The 19604-nt window shown below is 46.3% G+C and overlaps 1 protein-coding gene across 1 annotated transcript in view; it reads left to right on the top strand.

The window, feature by feature from the left end:
- Positions 1-847: 847 nt before the first annotated feature.
- ppfia1 (PTPRF interacting protein alpha 1) overlaps positions 848-19604 on the top strand; it is a 92721-nt gene continuing 73964 nt past the window's right edge. Inside the window, 2 exon segments of the mRNA XM_061707189.1 lie at positions 848-1288; positions 10902-11159. Coding sequence (XP_061563173.1) covers positions 10902-11159 — 258 coding nt within the window. The 5' untranslated portion in view covers positions 848-1288.

The following is a 19604-nucleotide window of genomic DNA, read 5'->3' as shown; positions in this document are numbered from 1 at the left end:
TTTGATAAAGTAAAGCTTGCTGTTATATTTTTTTATTCTTATTTTTCTATTTCTATATTTTTCCAAACTTTATTGAACAAAACTCTGTAGGGTTTACAATAAAGGGCACATGAAACTAAACAATCTACAGATATTCAACATTTCGGGGGGGTTGAGACCAAAAAATAAATAAATGCATTTACTGACAAGCTATGGGAAGTGTATTAATAAAAGTTAAGAAACAAAGACATCGTTTCATATCAGCTTTTGGCAATATGATTTTTTTCACCCATCAGTTTAAGAGACGCAAAGTACAGTTTACATTGATTTTTCAGATGTACAATGGAGGGTTTGCTGTTAATTCATGTTATATCAGCTATAGAGAACAAGGTAGTGCCGAAAAACAATATATATCCCCCTCACAAAAATAAGAAAAATAAAGAAACATATTTTCTCATCAACAAAAAATTTAATTGTCTGAAAAATGGTTCAAATGTTATTTTACTGTCTGAAAAATGGTTCAAATGTTATTTTATTGTCTGAAAAATGGTTAAAATGTTATTTTATTGTCTGAAAAATGGTTCAAATGTTATTTTACTTTCTGAAAAATGGTTCAAATGCTATTTTATTGTCTGAAAAATGATTCAAATGTTATTTTACTGTCTGAAAAATGGTTCAAATATGTTATTTTACTGTCTGAAAAATGGTTCAAATGTTATTTTATTGTCTGAAAAATGTTTCAAATATGTTATTTTGTTACTTGAAAATGTTTTAATATGTTTTGTTGATGTCTATGATTCAACCGTCGGGAGCGCGCAGCGGCGCCGCGCTGAGTGACGTACGTGAGTCACGTGGTGAGTGACGTATGTGCGTCACGTGGTTGATCACGTGGTGCCGCGTCTCCGCCGCGTCGACGAGGCTAGCGCTAGCCGCTTAGCTCCTGCTGAAGCCCAGACTCCCCAGTCCGGACCAGAGCCCCGGTAAAGACCCGCAGGAGACCCCGTAGCAGCCCCTGGAGCCCCCGCAGGAGACCCCGTAGCCCCGGGGGCCCGGACTCTTTAATAGTTTAGATATTAATTAATATCAGCCGCTTTTCTGGCATGATTAACCGAAGCTTAGCCACCTAGCGGCTAGCGGCTAGCTCCTAGTCCTGGTTTAAATCAGCTGACGGGTCTGCCCCCCCGGATACCCGGATACCCGGATACCTGGATACCCGGATACCTGGATACCCGGATACCTGGATACCCGGATACCTGGAGAGGATACCTCCTAACGGGGATCACCACGGAACCGAGGACCAGCTGCAAAGGTGAGGGGGATAACACACCTGGGGGGGAGAAAACACACCTGGGGGAGAGGAGGGCACCTGGGGGGGAAAATATACCTGGAAAACACACCTGGGGGGGGGGGGAAATATACCTGGAAAACACACCTGGGGGAGAAAATATACCTGGAAAACACACCCGAGGGAGAAAATATACCTGGGGGAGAGAAAACACACCTGGGGGGGGGGGGGGGGGAAATACACCTGGGGGAGAGAAAACACACCTGGAGGGAGAAAACACACCTGGGGGGGGAGAAAACACACCTGGGGGGGGAGAGAACACACCTGGGGGGGGAGAGAGAAAACACACCTGGAGGGAGAAAACACACCTGGGGGGGGGAGAAAACACACCTGGGGGGGGGAGAGAACACACCTGGGGGGGGAGAGAACACACCTGGGGGGGGAGAGAGAAAACACACCTGGAGGGAGAAAACACACCTGGGGTAGAGAAAACACACCTGGGGGAGAAAACACACCTGGGGGGGGAGAAAACACACCTGGGGGGGGAGAAAACACACCTGGGGGGGGAAAACACACCTGGGGGGGGAGAGAAAACACACCTGGGGAGAGAAAACACACCTGGGGAAGAGAAAACACACCTGGGGGGGGAGAAAACACACCTGGGGGGGGAGAAAACACACCTGGGGGGGGGGAGAAAACACACCTGGGGAAGAGAAAACACACCTGGGGGGAGGACAATCATGGTCTTTGAGGCACAAATATGTTTATAATTTTTTTTACACACTATGTTGTTTTATATAAATATATACTATTTTAAGTTCAGCAGGACAGGTTTCTGTTTAAAAAAAGATACTTATTTTATTCTGTTCATGTTGTTATTTTGTATTTAAATGAATTGCTGGATAATAATTTGTTCATGTCATTCAAAAAATATGCATCTAGCATCTAGCGTAGCTACGCCGTAGCTACGCCTTAGCCTACGCCGTAGCCTACGCCGTAGCCTACGCCGTACCCTGCTAGCACCTCCCAAAAACTGTACCTACACGTCGAGGAGACGCAGCTCCAACGCAGACGAGAGGCTGTGATTGGTTCTTGGTAGCAACGCATTTCCGGTTCCGGTTCATGAAGCAGTCGTGAACTTTCAGCCTCTTTTCTTCGTGTGTGTGATTTATTTTATTTTGTTGTCCTTATCTCTTTGATTCACTGTGACCGGAAAAGCCGGAAGCTAAACAAAGTATCAACTCTGGGGGGTTTAGCACCGCGGAGAAATGGAGTGACGGAGAAGTCCGAAGGTTCACGACGACGGCGACGGCGTAGGTTCTGCGTTGGTTTAACGCAGAACCTAAAATCAGGCGTTTACCTGGGGTTACCTGGGGTTACCTACTACTACTGTCATTTAGCACATGTTTTTATCCAAAGCAACTTACATCTGAGAGAATAAACACACCATACAGCTAGGGCTGGGCGATATGGACCAAAAGTCATATCTCGATATTTTCTAGCTAAATGGCGATACTCGATATATATCTCGATATTTTTTCTGTGCCTTAATTGGAGTTTCCCCCAAAGCATTATAGCATAGCATCTCTGTTAGCATCTCTGTTAGCATCTCTATTAGCATCTCTGTTAGCATCTCTGTTAGCATCTCTGTTAGCATCTCTGTTAGCTTCATTTTTTTCTGAGGCAAACCCTTAAAAAAACAGTCAGTTTTAATACAAAGCCTCGTGCCAAATGTCACACAGGTTCCTTTATTAACAGAGGTCTGCACAATATCAAAATGTATAAAACAAATGAAATAAAAATAAACTGCCTGCATATATAGAATAAAAATGCTTCTTTAATAAAATAAAACAAATATCCCTTTCCTGCATAACAATTAAATTAAAATACACTGTAATTAATACAATGTAGACAGTAACAGGCAGACTTTTCCACTGAGGTTGACAGTTGTGCAAATAACAAAACATTTGTGCAAATCTCAAATAAAACATTCAAGTCAAAATAAGCTATATCAAAATCATTAAAAAAAATGTAAAAAAAAAAAAAAATTTTTTTTTTTTTCAAATCGATATAAACGATATTGTTTGGTACCATATCGTGTTTGAAAATATATCGATATATATTAAAATCTCGATATATCGCCCAGCCCTACATACAGCAATTAGGGTTAATGCCTTGCTCAGGGGCCCGAGGTGGTTCATCTTGGTTCTGGGGCTTTAACCAGGATCCTCCAGACTAAAGCCCACCTCTGTGGCCACTAGGCTACTACCCCCCGGTACCTGGTGTTACCTGGGGTTACCTGAAGTACCAGGGGTACCTGGTAACCCTAGGTACCGGGTAGGGGTGGGTATTGGGAAGGACCTCACGATACGATACGCATCACGATACTTGAGCCACGATACGATACAGATTGCGATATCCCGATTATGCGAAATATCCCGATTATTATATTCTACATAGTTCACCGAAAAATGTAAAAATGCATTACACATCTTAAAATCCAAGTTGTATATTTGTACATCAGATGATAGTGATGGATCTTAAAATCCCAGTTGCACGTTCATCAGATTATAGTGACAATTCATGGGACAAACTGAGTCAAAACAATGTTTTATTATAACTATACAAGCTAACGTTACAACATATTTGTATATGTTTTTCATATTATTTACATCATATGAAATTAACATTACATTTAGTATGAGGTTGCTTTAATTATGTGGCAAATGATAATAAACACAAGAAAGATGGAACTAAAACCAAGGACAGGCACAGTGATCAGTCAGTATAGATATAAATCCATAAATAAATAAACCTCTGTCCATTATTTTTCATTTTTTAAAGACAGGCAATTGTGTTATATAAAAAATAAATTATAAAATGAAATAAAACGTGAAATAAAACCTGAGCTCAGTGCAGGAACTCCCAGGGTTGGTAGAGAGTGGCAATGCCCAGGACTGTTACTTAGATAGGAGCACTGGGGGATAGGATGGGAAAAAAAAAAAATCGATATTCAAATTTTGAATATCGATATTGAATCAGCTGGAAAAGTATCGCGATATATTGCCATATCGATATTTTTGCCCACCCCTAGTACCGGGGGTACCCAGGGTTACCGGGTGTACCAGGGTTACCTGGGGTACCAGGGTTACCGGGTGTACCAGGGGTACCTGGGGTACCAGGGTTACCGGGTGTACCAGGGGTACCTGGGGTACCAGGGCAAGGTAGGGCTGAACGATTTTTGAAAATAATCTAATTGCGATTTTTTTTTTCCTCAATATTGCGATTTAATATGCGATTATTTTTTTCAAGGTCCTGTTCTCATGTATTTTTCAACTACATAAGCAATAAATCAGTCTGTTTTATAATAAACAGATTTATTTAAAGCACAGATTACAACAATAAAGAAAACAGATCTGTGGCTTTACCTCTTTAACACGTCTACACACGTCTGTACACACGAGTGTTATGGGTCGTTCTCTCTGAACCCAATCACACGACACCAAACCAGGTTAAACTTTAGCCAAAACAAGACGTAGTTTAATTCCCACAGGGAACGAAAAACCTTCCTCACAGGAAACTCAAAGAAAAACCACCAGCAAACTAACAAACAAAGCTCAGAGTTAACAAAACCAACCAGCAATGAACAACTGGCAGCCCCGCTCTTTAACCTTTAACCTCCTGATGAGCTGACGGGCTGCAGGTTTGGCTCAAGGCTGATTTATGGTTCCGCGTTACACCAACGCAGAGCCTACGCCGTAGGGTACACGCACCGTACGGCTCTGCTTCGATTTAACGCGGAACCATAAATCAGGCTTCACAGCGCGACTCCACTGTCCGCCGGTGCGCGCCCGGCTCGTGCTCGTGGCCGCACGCAGCTCCTCGCCACGCCGACTCCGCGCTCATATATTTAATATATTTATAAAGTCTGCCTGGCCGAGCCCTAACACTGAGGCCATGGTAGATGGGTTACGCGCGGACACGCGGCACTGTTGACCTTTTTTCCCTGCCGGCAACGGGACCAGATCACGTGACCAGATCACGTGACTGGTCAAATCGCAGCCTTTGCGGTTAGAAAATCTTGTTTTATCACATTGCAATATTATCGCAAATGCAATTAATCGTTCAGCCCTAACCAGGGGTACCAAGTTTACCAGTGTTACCAGGGTTACCAGGGGGTACCAGCAGTACCAGGGTTACCAGGGGTTATCAGGGTTACCAGTGTTACCGGTGTTACCAGGGTTACCAGGGGGTACCAGCAGTACCAGGGTTACCAGGGGTTATCGGGGTTACCAGGGGTTACCGGGGGGTACCAGGGTTACCAGGGGGTACCAGCAGTACCAGGGTTACCAGGGGTTATCGGGGCTACCAGGGTTACCAGGGGGTACCAGCGGTACCAGGGTTACCAGGGGTTATCGGGGTTATCGGGGGGTACCAGGGTTACCAGGGGGTACCAGCGGTACCAGGGTTACCAGGGGTTATCGGGGGGTACCAGGGTTACCAGGGTTACCAGGGGGTACCAGGTAGGGCTGGGCGATTATACGATCTCGATTTGTGATCGCGATCAAATTAAGTTCGATCACGGTGATCAGCTGTGGGTCTACTTTCTCGATCACGTGCAAAACATGCTGCAGCAAAGTGCACGACAACCAATCACAACCCGCTTTCCTGGCACCGCGCTGTCTGCATTAATTGATCATGCGCATGACATGCCGCGGCAAGTTGCATGACCATAGGCAGTAAAGTAGTCACATCTGCCTCCCCTGCACTGGTGGGAGCAAGCGTGACCAGAGAGAATAAAACTACAAGACAACAACCGCAGGCTAGCGTTAGCTTAGCTTCGAGCCGACCGGGACTCACGGTTAGCGGTTATTTATTTATTTATTTCGCCGGACAACTTCTTCCGAGCGTACAGGAGGAGGGTGTGATGGATTCACAAAATGCCCTTCGTGATGGATGTATTGTGTATTCGAACCGCCCTCATTAAAGTTGTGATTCGCTCTGCTTGTACCACAAATTACTCATCACCGCTGACTTCATAGAGAAACTCCGCGGCCCCGGCGTGTGTGTGCGTGTGTGCGTGAAAAAAAAATCGTGATCACTTTTTTTGCCATATCGCCCAGCCCTAGTACCAGGCAATCCTCCAAAGTACCAGGGGGTACCAGGGGGTACCAGGGGTTACTGGGGGTACCTGTGATCATTAGTTCTCCAGCATTACTGCACAGGCCCGAGGCCCCCCTGGACCACCATCTGTCACCGCCCCCCCCCCCTTACTGGTGCTTAACCCCCTCCCTACTGGTGTTTACCCCCCTCCCTACTGGTGCTTACCCCCCTCCCTACTGGTGTTTACCCCCCTCCCTACTGGTGCTTACCCCCCTCCCTACTGGTGTTTACCCCCCCCCCCCCCCCCCTACTCCTACTGGTGTTTACCCCCCTCCCTACTGGTGCTTACCCCCCTCCCTACTGGTGCTTACCCCCCTCCCTACTGGTGTTTACCCCCCTCCCTACTGGTGCTTACCCCCCTCCCTACTGGTGTTTACCCCCCCCCCCCCCCCCCCTACTCCTACTGGTGTTTACCCCCCCCCCTACTGGTGTTTACCCCCCTCCCTACTGGTGTTTACCCCCCTCCCTACTGGTGTTTACCCCCCCCCCCCCCCCTACTGGTGCTGATCCTGCCTGGCTTGACCTCGATATGACGCTGGTTTAATATTCTGGTAAATTGAGTTACTGGTCCAGCAGAAACGGCGGCCATCATTTAAAAACCAGCAGTTTCCTATTAAACTTTAATTCAGAGGATTGTCTGGTTCATTACGATGTTTCAGTCAGACCCTGGTGGTGTTTGTCTCCTGGAGCGCTGGCCGGGGGTCCAGGTTGGAGGTTGGAGGTTGGAGGTTCCAGGTTGGAGCTGACTGAGGTGAAGCTGCTCTCGGCTCTGAGGAGAATGTGCTGAAGGCGCCGCCGAGCGCTGCTGCTGCTGCTGCTGCTGCTGCTGCTGCTGCTGCTGCTGCTGCTGCTGCTGCTGCTGCTGCTGCTGCTGCTGCTCCGTCGGTATGTGGAATCCAGCTCACATGATTCCTGGCTTTGTGTCTGGAGGTCTGCAGTGTTGGGGGGGGGGAGGAGACCTCGGTGTGGGGGGGGGCAGGAGACCTCGGTGTTGGGTGTTGGGGGGGGTTAGCATCACCCAGGGAGCCTCACATCCCTCCCTGAGACCTGGGTGTTGGGGGGGGGGGGGGGGTTAGCATCACCAGGGAGCCTCACATCCCTCCCTGAGACCTCGGTGTTGGGGGGGGTTAGCATCACCCAGGGAGCCTCACATACCTCCCTGAGACCTCGGTGTTGGGGGGGGTTAGCATCACCCAGGGAGCCTCACATACCTCCCTGAGACCTGGGTGTTGGGGGGGGTTAGCATCACCTAGGGAGCCTCACATCCCTCCCTGCTCTGTTTACCGTGGGCTGGGGCGTCCTAGGAACCGCTAACGGTCAGCCGGGCGGTGAGTCGTCTGTTCGCTCTTCTGCTCAGTCAATAAGCCGCTAAACGGTCAGTTCCTGGTGGTTTCAAAGTTCACTGATTCAATCAAAGCTGCACTTTTAAACTCCTGCTGCCTCTGGCTTCTGCTCCGGCAGGTTTGTGTCGGAACACGAGCTCAGCTGTCACATTCATGACTACATCAGCTTTGACCAGGGTTACCAGGGTTACCTGGTGTTACCTGGTGTTACCTGGTGTTACCAGGGTTACCAGGGTTACCAGGGGTACCAGGGTTACCAGGGGTACCAGGGTTACCAGGGGTACCAGGGTTACCAGGGTTACCTGGTGTTACCAGGGTTACCAGGGTTACCTGGGTTACCTGGTGTTACCAGGGTTACCAGGGTTACCTGGTGTTACCAGGGTTACCTGGTGTTACCAGGGTTACCAGGGGTACCTGGTGTTACCAGGGTTACCTGGTGTTACCTGGGTTACCTGGTGTTACCTGGTGTTACCAGGGTTACCAGGGTTACCAGGGTTACCAGGTGTTACCAGGGTTACCTGGTGTTACCAGGGTTACCTGGTGTTACCAGGGTTACCAGGGGTACCTGGTGTTACCAGGGTTACCTGGTGTTACCTGGGTTACCTGGTGTTACCTGGTGTTACCAGGGTTACCAGGGTTACCAGGTGTTACCAGGGTTACCTGGTGTTACCAGGGTTACCAGGTGTTACCAGGGTTACCAGGTGTTACCAGGGTTACCTGGTGTTACCAGGGTTACCTGGTGTTACCAGGGTTACCAGGTGTTACCAGGGTTACCAGGTGTTACCAGGGTTACCAGGTGTTACCAGGGTTACCAGGTGTTACCAGGGTTACCTGGTGTTACCAGGGTTACCTGGTGTTACCAGGGTTACCAGGGTTACCTGGTGTTACCAGGGTTACCTGGTGTTACCAGGGTTACCGGTGTTACCAGGGTTACCAGGGTTACCAGGGTTACCAGGGTTACCTGGTGTTACCAGGGTTACCAGGTGTTACCAGGGTTACCTGGTGTTACCAGGGTTACCAGGTGTTACCAGGGTTACCAGGTGTTACCAGGGTTACCTGGTGTTACCAGGGTTACCAGGGGTACCTGGTGTTACCAGGGGTTACCAGGGGTACCAGGGGTACCAGGGTTACCGGGGTTACCAGGGTTACCTGGTGTTACCAGGGTTACCAGGGTTACCTGGTGTTACCTGGTGTTACCAGGGTTACCAGGGGTACCAGGGTTACCGGGGGTACCAGGGTTACCAGGGTTACCTGGTGTTACCAGGGTTACCAGGGTTACCTGGTGTTACCTGGTGTTACCAGGGTTACCTGGGTTACCTGGTGTTACCAGGGTTACCAGGGTTACCTGGTGTTACCAGGGTTACCTGGGTTACCTGGTGTTACCAGGGTTACCAGGGTTACCTGGTGTTACCAGGGTTACCTGGTGTTACCAGGGTTACCTGGGTTACCAGGGTTACCTGGGTTACCTGGTGTTACCAGGTACAGAACACGAGCTCAGCCCGTCACATTCATGACTACATCAGCTTTGTGTGACACATCAGAGAAGACTCACTCATAAACTCCCAAATAGTTTAAAAAAGGTTTCAAGGTTCCTCCGGGGGCTGGAAAGCCAATGTTGTGTTTTCAAGGCCTGAAAAGTGCTTGAATTTTAGTTTAAGTGCTTGAAATTATAACTCTAAATTGTGATCAGACTGTATAGTTTAATTACAAGGAGAAATAAAATCAGTCAGATGAAACATAACTAGATGTTTACAGCACGATACAATGTACATCATTGTGATAAAAAGTAGAAATAATAATAATAATAATAATTAAAGCTGCAGCAGCGATGAACGGGCCCTCGCACGTGCAATTTTCACCCATAAAGATCAACGACTCAAAACTAAGTCCTAAGATTTTGAAAATGACCCTTGAAAGTGCTTGAATTTGACCTTGAAAAATGTGCAGGAACCCTGAAGTTTACTGAAGCACGACAAGGATGTTCTTGCCAAACTAAGGTGGAATGTTTGATAAAAATACAGTGCCAACTAGGGCTGGGCGGTATGGACTAAAAAATGTATCACAATCATTTCTGGCATTTATTCTGATAGCGATAAAAATGACGAGAAAAAAATACCAATTATAAAATACAAAATATTGACGGTTACAAACTAATTGTAACCACAGGTGTCACTCATGACGCTGGTGACGTTTCTGTCTCATAATGTGACGTTCTGAAGCCTAAATGTCCGTTTCTCTCCGTTTACAAGCAAACGTGGAGACGGAGGTTTTAAAAATCTACACTTTGGCCGGAGTTTTCAGGAATGATGGTTTTTGGAGACTTTGAGCTTCGTTTTCGTGTAAACGAACGAACAAAACGCAGGAAAACACCAGCGTTTTTACTACGTGGAAACGGGTCTGAGATAGGGCTGTTCGATTAATCGATTTTAAATCGTAATCGCGATTATGTAATTAGAACGATGTTAAAATGTGAAAATCGTAAAATCGATTTTTCAAAATTTTATTTTTTTATTTTTATTTTTTTTTTACACCTTGTCTGCACACATAATAATGATTGATACCATATTAATGATTGATGGAAATACCTCTCAATACCTGCGACAAGTGCCCCATCAGAGAGGCTCTTTAGTGTAGGCACTTGCAAATGTGAACAGCAAATGTAATGAGTGACATTCCACACCTCTACCTCCTTCATGGGTCATTATTATTTAGCATGCAAAGACCCAGTTTAGTTTAATTAGAAAATGTCTTGTTTTATTTAATTGCAAGTGCTGATTTGCTGATTTTTTTTTTTTTCAGAGATAAAACTTTATATTTTATTATATTTTTTTAAACTTTTTTTCAACTTATTTTACAGAGTTTTGCACTTTATTCATTCATTTTTGGTTTAATAAGAGCAAAGTTTGCACTTAAAGCCCACTGGGGCAAATGTTCAATAAAAAAACAGCATATTTGAAATCATTTCTTTGCCTTTTGTCAATTCACAAAATAATCGTAATCGAAAATCGGATTTTGAGAGAAAAAATCGAGATTTTATTTTTGGGCAAAATCGAACAGCCCTAGTCTGAGATATATGAAACATTTCCAGTTCTGGTAAAGTGTTGTCCTGACAGACTCTCCTCTCCCCTCAGATGATGTGTGAGGTGATGCCCACCATCAACGAGTCCGAGGGGCCCGGCGGGGGCCGGCGGGGGTCCGGGTCCCCCCTGCAGTCGGACTCGGAGGGACATTTTGAGTCCCTGATGGTTTCCATGCTGGAGGAGAGAGACCGCCTGCTGGAGACGCTGAGGGAGACGCAGGAGAACCTGGGCCTGACGCAGGGCAAGCTGCACGAGGTCAGCCACGAGAGAGACTCCCTGCAGAGACAGCTCAACACGGCCCTGCCCCAGGTAGGTGGGGGTCTGGGGGGGGCTGGGGGGGCTGGGGGGGCCACGAGAGAGACTCCCTGCAGAGACAGCTCAACACGGCCCTGCCCCAGGTAGGTGGGGGTCTGGGGGGGCTGGGGGGGTCTGGGGGGGCCACGAGAGAGACTCCCTGCAGAGACAGCTCAACACGGCCCTGCCCCAGGTAGGAGTCACGCTGGGGGGGCTGGGGGGGGCCTGGGGGGTCTGGGGGGGTCAACACGGCCCTGCCCCAGGTAGGTGGGGGGCTGGGGGGGCTGGGGGGGTCTGGGGGGGTCTGGGGGGGCCACGAGAGAGACTCCCTGCAGAGACAGCTCAACACGGCCCTGCCCCAGGTAGGTGGGGGGGCTGGGGGGGTCTGGGGGGTCCTGGACTAGGGCTGGGCGATATGGACCAAAAGTCATATCTCTATATTTTCTAGCTGAATGTTGATACTCGATATATATCGATATTTTTTCTGTGACATAATTGGGTTTTCCCCCAAAGCATTATAGCATAGCATCTCTGTTAGCATCTCTGTTAGCTTCTCTGTTAGCATCTCTGTTAGCTTCTCTGTTAGCATCTCTGTTAGCTTCATTTCTTAAAAAAACAGTCAGTTTTAATACAAAGCCTCGTGCCAAATGTCACACAGGTTCCTTTATTAACAGAGGTCTGCACAATATCAACATGTATAAAACTAATGAAATAAAAATAAACTGCCTGCATATATAGAATAAAAATGCTTCTTGAATAAAATAAAACAAATATCCCTTTCCTGCATAACAATTAAATTAAAATACACTGTAATTAATACAATGTAGACAGTAATAGGCAGACTTTTCCACTGAGGTTGACAGTTGTGCAAATAACAAAACATTTGTGACAATCTCAAATAAAACATTCAAGTCAATTTGTCACAAAATAAGCTATATCAAAATCATTAAAAAAATAAATAAAAAAGAAGCTATATCGATATAAACGATATTGTCTCGTACCATATCGCGTTTGAAAATATATCGATATATATTAAAATCTGGATATATCGCCCAGCCCCTCCCTGGGGGGTCCTAATGGCTAACGGTTCACTGACTGTTTCCATGCAGTCAAAATTGGGGTTCAGGTCAATATTCCAGCGACGCACGGACGACGTCCTGATGCAATCCCCCTCATTTCCGGTTCTTTTCTCTCTCCTTCTTGTAAATCTTCTATCCCGGTACTTTCTAGCGTCTACAAATGCAGAAATGTTCATATCCTTCATTACATTTATGAAGTGATTAGTCTCCTCCTGGTCTTGTTTCTCCGTGTTTAGAAGAACTTCCTGGACTCAAAAGACCAGGATTCCTTGTGAACAGAACAGAAAACAGAAAAACTGTTTTTAAAAGGGTTATTGATTCTGGAAACGTTTTAGTACCAGCAGGACTGAAATGCAGAATCTTTGTTACACACCAAACCTCTGCAGGTAGCCTGTAAAACATCTGTAGGTATTTGCTGTCTAAACTCAGAGATATTCCAGGACGTGTAGCTGAGACGGAGAAGCTAAAGGTATGAAGTGTGTGATCCGCTCGGTTGCTGGTGTGCTGTGTTGTGCTAGTTACTGAAAAATAGTAACTAGTTACTTCATTAAAAAGTAACTCAGTTAGTAACTCAGTTAGACCAAAAAGTAATGCGTTACTATGAAAAGTAACTTTTTAGTTACTTTAAATAAAAACATTATTTTAAATGCTCCCATTAAAGGAGCATGAGGCAGGATTTATGAAAAACATTCGTATACATTTTAAGTTTTCTAGTAATAATGTCAGATGAAGCGTTCCAAACCAAAAAGAATGAGCCCTCTAGCACAGGGGTTCCCAAGGACCAGCAGAAGTACATATTCATCAAATCTACACAAATTACTCATTACTCAAAAGAAGTTTGTAAGAATAGCTACTTCTGCCTCCTATTTGGCCCCATCTGCCCCTTGGTTTAAAAAATTAAATTTATTATCCATCTATGATATTAACATACTCCAATCATGTGCTTTCATTTACAAATGCACTTATCTTGCAAATATGCTTCCAAGTACTTTCAAAGATTTTTTTAAGACCAATTCACAAATTCATAACTATAATACCAGACAATTTGAGGATCTCTATTCTTCATTCAGTCGTACCAATAGCACTCAGTTCTCCATCAAAGACAGAGGTGCCTCACTCTGGAACTCTCATATACTTATCGCTAAATCTTCACTGTCTATTAGTAGTTTTAAACAGAGATTGAAGACCAGCCTTATTGACCAAGCGTCTAGAAGTGCTTCCACTTAACGTGGACTCACTTCTGCACGTGCACACCGAGAAATTGTCTGTTTATATCCATCTTTTTTGAACGCTGTTTTTTTTTTTTTTTTTGTTTTTTTGTTCTTGCTATTATTTCAACACAATGTATTTTTCCTGGTGAGAACTTTGAATAAGCCCATTTAGGGCTTCCTTTCTCACCTGCACATATTTTCATGTTTTTTTATGTTCATTTAAACTTTTGTACCGTTTTTTATGTTGTGCAAATAAACAAATCAAATCAAATCAAGTATAGACAAAAAGCTCATGGACCGGTTGACAATTTATGTCAATTTTAATAAACATTTTAGAAAAAAACAACGCATTTTAAATAGGGCTGCAACTAACGACTATTTTAATAGTCAACTATTATCAACGATTATTGAAACGATTAGTCGACTAATCGGATAATTAGTAATTTTTTCTTAAATTTAGTATGAGGTTGCTTTAATTATGTGGCAAATTATAATAAACACGAGAAAGATGGAACTTCAATGAAAAATAGATATTTTATTCAACTTTGCTGCTGTTCATACAGGACAGGCACAGTGATCAGTCAGTATAGACATAAATTCATAAATAAATAAACCTCTGTCCATTATTTTTCATTTTTTAAGGACAGTGTTATATAAAAAATAAATTATAAAATGAAAGGTCTCATATTTTTTCTCCATCAAGTGGGTAAATGGGTTCTGGATGGCAGGACGTTCTCTGGGTTGAACTGGTGCATCATTTGTTGAAACCGTCACCATCAACCATGGAGAGCTTCATATCACAGATCAGTATTGATCAGTTATTGATCAGTTATTGGTCAGTTATTGATCAGTTATTGATCAGTGAGTGCAGTCTCCTGGTGCAGGAACACGTCTGCTTCTTTTGCAGAAAGGGGTCCATGGTGGCTCTCATCTTCGGACTGCATGAATTTAATTTAAAATACTTTTGTCAGGCATAAGTTAAAGGGAACCCTGCATATTAAGACATGTAGGTCTTAAAAGATAAATGTTGGTATCAATTATAACAATGTGATATAAAAAAACCTTGTTGATGTCTTCGTTTTTATAAAATTTGAAAATATAATTTAACTCGTAGGTCGCCATTGTTTTTTACGTTCTGGGTAGTACGTCAGACGGTGGCTCCTGCTAACCCCCGTCCACTGTTCTGACACCCAGAAACAGATGAAAACACAGCTAAACAGATGACGGCGCACCAGAAACACAGATGAAAACACAGCTGAACATTAAGGTGACGGCGCACCTACAAAAAAGTAAAATAAAATTAAAAAAAAGTGCAGCCCCATACAGCATGAACTACAAAAACACCATAAAACTCAGATAGACTAACAGACCACACGTTTCAACTAGCAGATAACCGATGCTACAATAAAAACCCCAGCCAGATCTGGTGTCATTAAATTAAATAAAGATGTTCTTGCCTTTTTGAAGCGAAGTCTGCGCCTCCCGTTTCGTCAAAGTCCCGGGCCAGTCCCCTCAGCCGCTGGTCTGTCATCAGCACCGAGGCCGGTTTTAGGGGAGAGAGGGGGGGGCTATGCCCACTCAAACGTGCATATTGCCCACCGGCGTCTGCATCCCGGCAGCGGCAGCGAGAGCGGAGAGCGGCGAGCGGGTGGCGGAGCGCTGCGGGCTGTAGAGCCCCGGCTACGCAGGCTACGGCGTAGCCTACGCAGGCTACGGCGTAGGCTACGCCGTCTACGCCGTAGGCTACGCCGTCTACGCAGGAGCCTAATGCACTGGTAAGATGCGCACAACATTGATCATTTTTGCAGATCTCCCGTGCATCACAGAACTTTGATCCAGTTTGCCTGAACCGAGACGTCTTATGGGCTCCCTCGTCAGCCTCCACGGCCGGGAGATGCTGCTCATCTATGTTTTGGATACCTGTCCCAGTTAAACTAACGAGGCTTATCTTCCCAGAGCCACCGCTCTACGTCATCGCCCCCAGAATACATTGCGCAGGTAAAACATGGCGCCTCCCGCAGGTCAAAATATGTAATAAACATTGTAGATTTTTAAAGCAATTAGATTATTTTATGTGTTTCTAACAACATATTTTAGTATAAGAGAACAATTGTGGCTAATTAGGGACTACATGTCTTAATATGCAGGGTTCCCTTTAAAGCTCTCTCTTAAAGCCAAAATACGCTTAATATCTTACCAAGGCGAGTCCGTTTCGTTCAACTGTCCGAGGTGCTTTTTCTCTTCAAATGCTTGTGCATTACCAACGTGCTCCCGTGATAAGCAAGGTCTGCTTTGCAAACCTTGCAAATCTTCTTTTTATTCGCCTCATCCAGGCTAAAACGCTCCCGGACTTTGTAAGTTTTGTTACCCGCAGCTGCAGAGCCGCTGTGGTGCAGCGCGGCTCTCAGCAGAGATTGTATGAGTTTAAGTGAAGTGAGATGCCTCACTCCATTGGAAAAAAACATCTGGTGACAATTGTCGTCAATTTTGATTATGGATTTTTGTCGACGACGAATCGTTGCAGCCCTAATTATGATCGGAACACAAGCCATTTCACAGCCCAGTAGTAACTGCTCTACGGCCCGGTACCGGTCCGGGGACCGGGGGTTGGGAATCACGGCTCTAGTGTATCTCTCCTTTGCCTTGAACAGGCTGTTGCTGCAAAATGTGCTGCAATTCGGTCCCGAATTTCCCGCGCTGTCCTGCGGATGTGACGTCACATGACGCTGCATGCACGTTCTCCCCGTTCTCCCGTGCCGGCTTCACTGTTGGCTGCAGTACCCCCGACGGCCGTCATGGTGAAGGGTGGCGCTAGAGAGTCTCATTTCTTAAAAGGAGCCTCATGCTCCTTTAATGTCCCTCTAGTCTTCATTTCAGCAGGTTCTGTATGGATTTACATTGTGCATCATGTTCTGCATTCTCATTGGCTAAACCAGGGGTCGGCAACCCACGGCTCTAGAGCCGCATGCGGCTCTTTAGCGCCGCCCTAGTGGCTCCTGGAGCTTTTTCAAAAATGTTTGACCTTTTTTTTCCTTCTTTTTCCTCTTTTTTTTATTTTTTTTCTTCTTTTTTTCCTCTTATTTCTTCCTTTTTCCTTTTTTAATCTCGACATTTCGACTTTTTTTCTTGACATTTCGATTTTTTTCTCGACATTTCGATTTTTTTTCCTCAAAATTTTGACTTTTTTCTTCAAAATTTAAATTTTTTATCTCGACATTTTGACATTTTTCCTCAAAATTTTGACTTTTCTCCTCAAAGTTTTGACTTTTCTCAAAATGTTGACTTTTTTCTCTAAATTTTGACTATTTCCTCAACATTTTGACTTTTTTCTCTACATTTCTACTTTTTTCTCGACATTCCGCCTTTTGCCTTCATTCTAAGGCTTATACAAGACTTTTCATTTTTTTTTGCGGCTCTAGACATATTTGTTTTTTGTGTTTTTGGTCCAATATGGCTCTTTCAACATTTTGGGTTGCCGACCCCTGGGCTAAACAGTCTCCCCGCTTCTTCACTTCCTGTGTCAATAACGTTGGTTGCTTAGCAACAAGCTGAGAACGGCCAATGAGCTTCAGCAGCAGCTGAAGAACGGGACCTTTGATTAATCAGTCATTACAGTCTCAGATATAGGTCACATGACCTGCTGGTCACATGACCGGTGAACAGGTGAGGTGGTGAACAGGTGAGGTGGTGAACAGGTGAACAGGTGAGGTGGTGAACAGGTGAACAGGTGAGGTGGTGAACAGGTGATAGGGTGAGGTGGTGAACAGGTGATAGGGTGATCTGGTGAACAGGTGAGGTGGTGAACAGGTGAACAGGTGAGGTGGTGAACAGGTGATAGGGTGAGGTGGTGAACAGGTGATAGGGTGATCTGGTGAACAGGTGAGGTGGTGAACAGGTGAACAGGTGAGGTGGTGAACAGGTGAGGTGGTGATCAGGTGAACAGGTGAGGTGGTGATCAGGTGAACAGGTGAGGTGGTGATCAGGTGAACAGGTGAGGTGGTGAACAGGTGAGGTGGTGAACAGGTGAGGTGGTGAACAGGTGAACAGGTGAGGTGGTGAACAGGTGAGGTGGTGAACAGGTGAGGTGGTGAACAGGTGAGGTGGTGAACAGGTGAGGTGGTGATCAGGTGAACAGGTGAGGTGGTGATCAGGTGAACAGGTGAGGTGGTGATCAGGTGAACAGGTGAGGTGGTGATCAGGTGAACAGGTGAGGTGGTGATCAGGTGAGGTGGTGAACAGGTGAGGTGGTGATCAGGTGAACAGGTGAGGTGGTGAACAGGTGATCAGGTGAGGTGGTGAACAGGTGAGGTGGTGAACAGGTGAGGTGGTGATCAGGTGAACAGGTGAGGTGGTGAACAGGTGAACAGGTGAGGTGGTGAACAGGTGAACAGGTGAGGTGGTGAACAGGTGAACAGGTGAGGTGGTGAACAGGTGAACAGGTGAGGTGGTGATCAGGTGAACAGGTGAGGTGGTGAACAGGTGAACAGGTGAGGTGGTGAACAGGTGAGGTGGTGAACAGGTGAACAGGTGAGGTGGTGAACAGGTGAACAGGTGAGGTGGTGATCAGGTGAGGTGGTGATCAGGTGAACAGGTGAGGTGGTGATCAGGTGAACAGGTGAGGTGGTGATCAGGTGAGGTGGTGATCAGGTGAACAGGTGAGGTGGTGATCAGGTGAACAGGTGAGGGGGTGATCAGGTGAACAGGTGAGGTGGTGAACAGGTGAACAGGTGAGGTGGTGAACAGGTGAGGTGGTGAACAGGTGAACAGGTGAGGTGGTGATCAGGTGAGGTGGTGATCAGGTGAACAGGTGAGGTGGTGAACAGGTGAGGTGGTGAACAGGTGAACAGGTGAGGTGGTGATCAGGTGAGGTGGTGATCAGGTGAACAGGTGAGGTGGTGAACAGGTGAACAGGTGAGGTGGTGATCAGGTGAACAGGTGAGGTGGTGATCAGGTGAACAGGTGAACAGGTGAGGTGGTGAACAGGTGATCTGGTGAACAGGTGAGGTGGTGATCAGGTGAATAGGTGAGGTGGTGATCAGGTGAACAGGTGAGGTGGTGAACAGGTGATCTGGTGAACAGGTGAGGTGGTGATCAGGTGAACAGGTGAGGTGGTGAACAGGTGAACAGGTGAGGTGGTGAACAGGTGAACAGGTGAGGTGGTGAACAGGTGAGGTGGTGAACAGGTGAACAGGTGGGGTGGTGATCAGGTGATAGGGTGATCTGGTGAACAGGTGAGGTGGTGATCAGGTGAACAGGTGAACAGGTGAGGTGGTGATCAGGTGAACAGGTGAACAGGTGATCTGGTGAACAGGTGATCTGGTGAACAGGTGAGGTGGTGAACAGGTGAACAGGTGAGGTGGTGAACAGGTGAACAGGTGAGGTGGTGATCAGGTGAACAGGTGAACAGGTGAGGTGGTGAACAGGTGAACAGGTGAGGTGGTGAACAGGTGAACAGGTGAGGTGGTGAACAGGTGATCAGGTGAGGTGGTGATCAGGTGATAGGGTGAGGTGGTGAGGTGGTGAACAGGTGAACAGGTGAGGTGATGAACAGGTGAACAGGTGAGGTGGTGAACAGGTGATCAGGTGAGGTGGTGAACAGGTGATCAGGTGATAGGGTGATCTGGTGAACAGGTGAACAGGTGAGGTGGTGAACAGGTGAACAGGTGAGGTGGTGAACAGGTGAACAGGTGAGGTGGTGAACAGGTGATCAGGTGAGGTGGTGATCAGGTGAACAGGTGAGGTGGTGAGGTGGTGAACAGGTGAACAGGTGAGGTGATGAACAGGTGAACAGGTGAGGTGGTGAACAGGTGATAGGGTGAGGTGGTGATCAGGTGAACAGGTGAGGTGGTGAACAGGTGAACAGGTGAGGTGGTGATCAGGTGAACAGGTGAGGTGGTGATCAGGTGAACAGGTGAACAGGTGAGGTGGTGATCAGGTGAACAGGTGAACAGGTGAGGTGGTGAACAGGTGATCTGGTGAACAGGTGAGGTGGTGAACAGGTGAACAGGTGAGGTGGTGAACAGGTGATCAGGTGAGGTGGTGATCAGGTGAACAGGTGAGGTGGTGAACAGGTGAACAGGTGAGGTGGTGAACAGGTGAGGTGGTGAACAGGTGAACAGGTGAGGTGGTGATCAGGTGAACAGGTGAGGTGGTGATCAGGTGAACAGGTG

The sequence above is a fragment of the Cololabis saira genome, chromosome 2 (genome assembly GCF_033807715.1).
Source record: "Cololabis saira isolate AMF1-May2022 chromosome 2, fColSai1.1, whole genome shotgun sequence".
NCBI lineage: Eukaryota > Metazoa > Chordata > Actinopteri > Beloniformes > Belonidae > Cololabis > Cololabis saira.
Note: the sequence above shows the minus strand (reverse complement) of the source record. Positions and strands in the feature narration are given on the sequence as shown.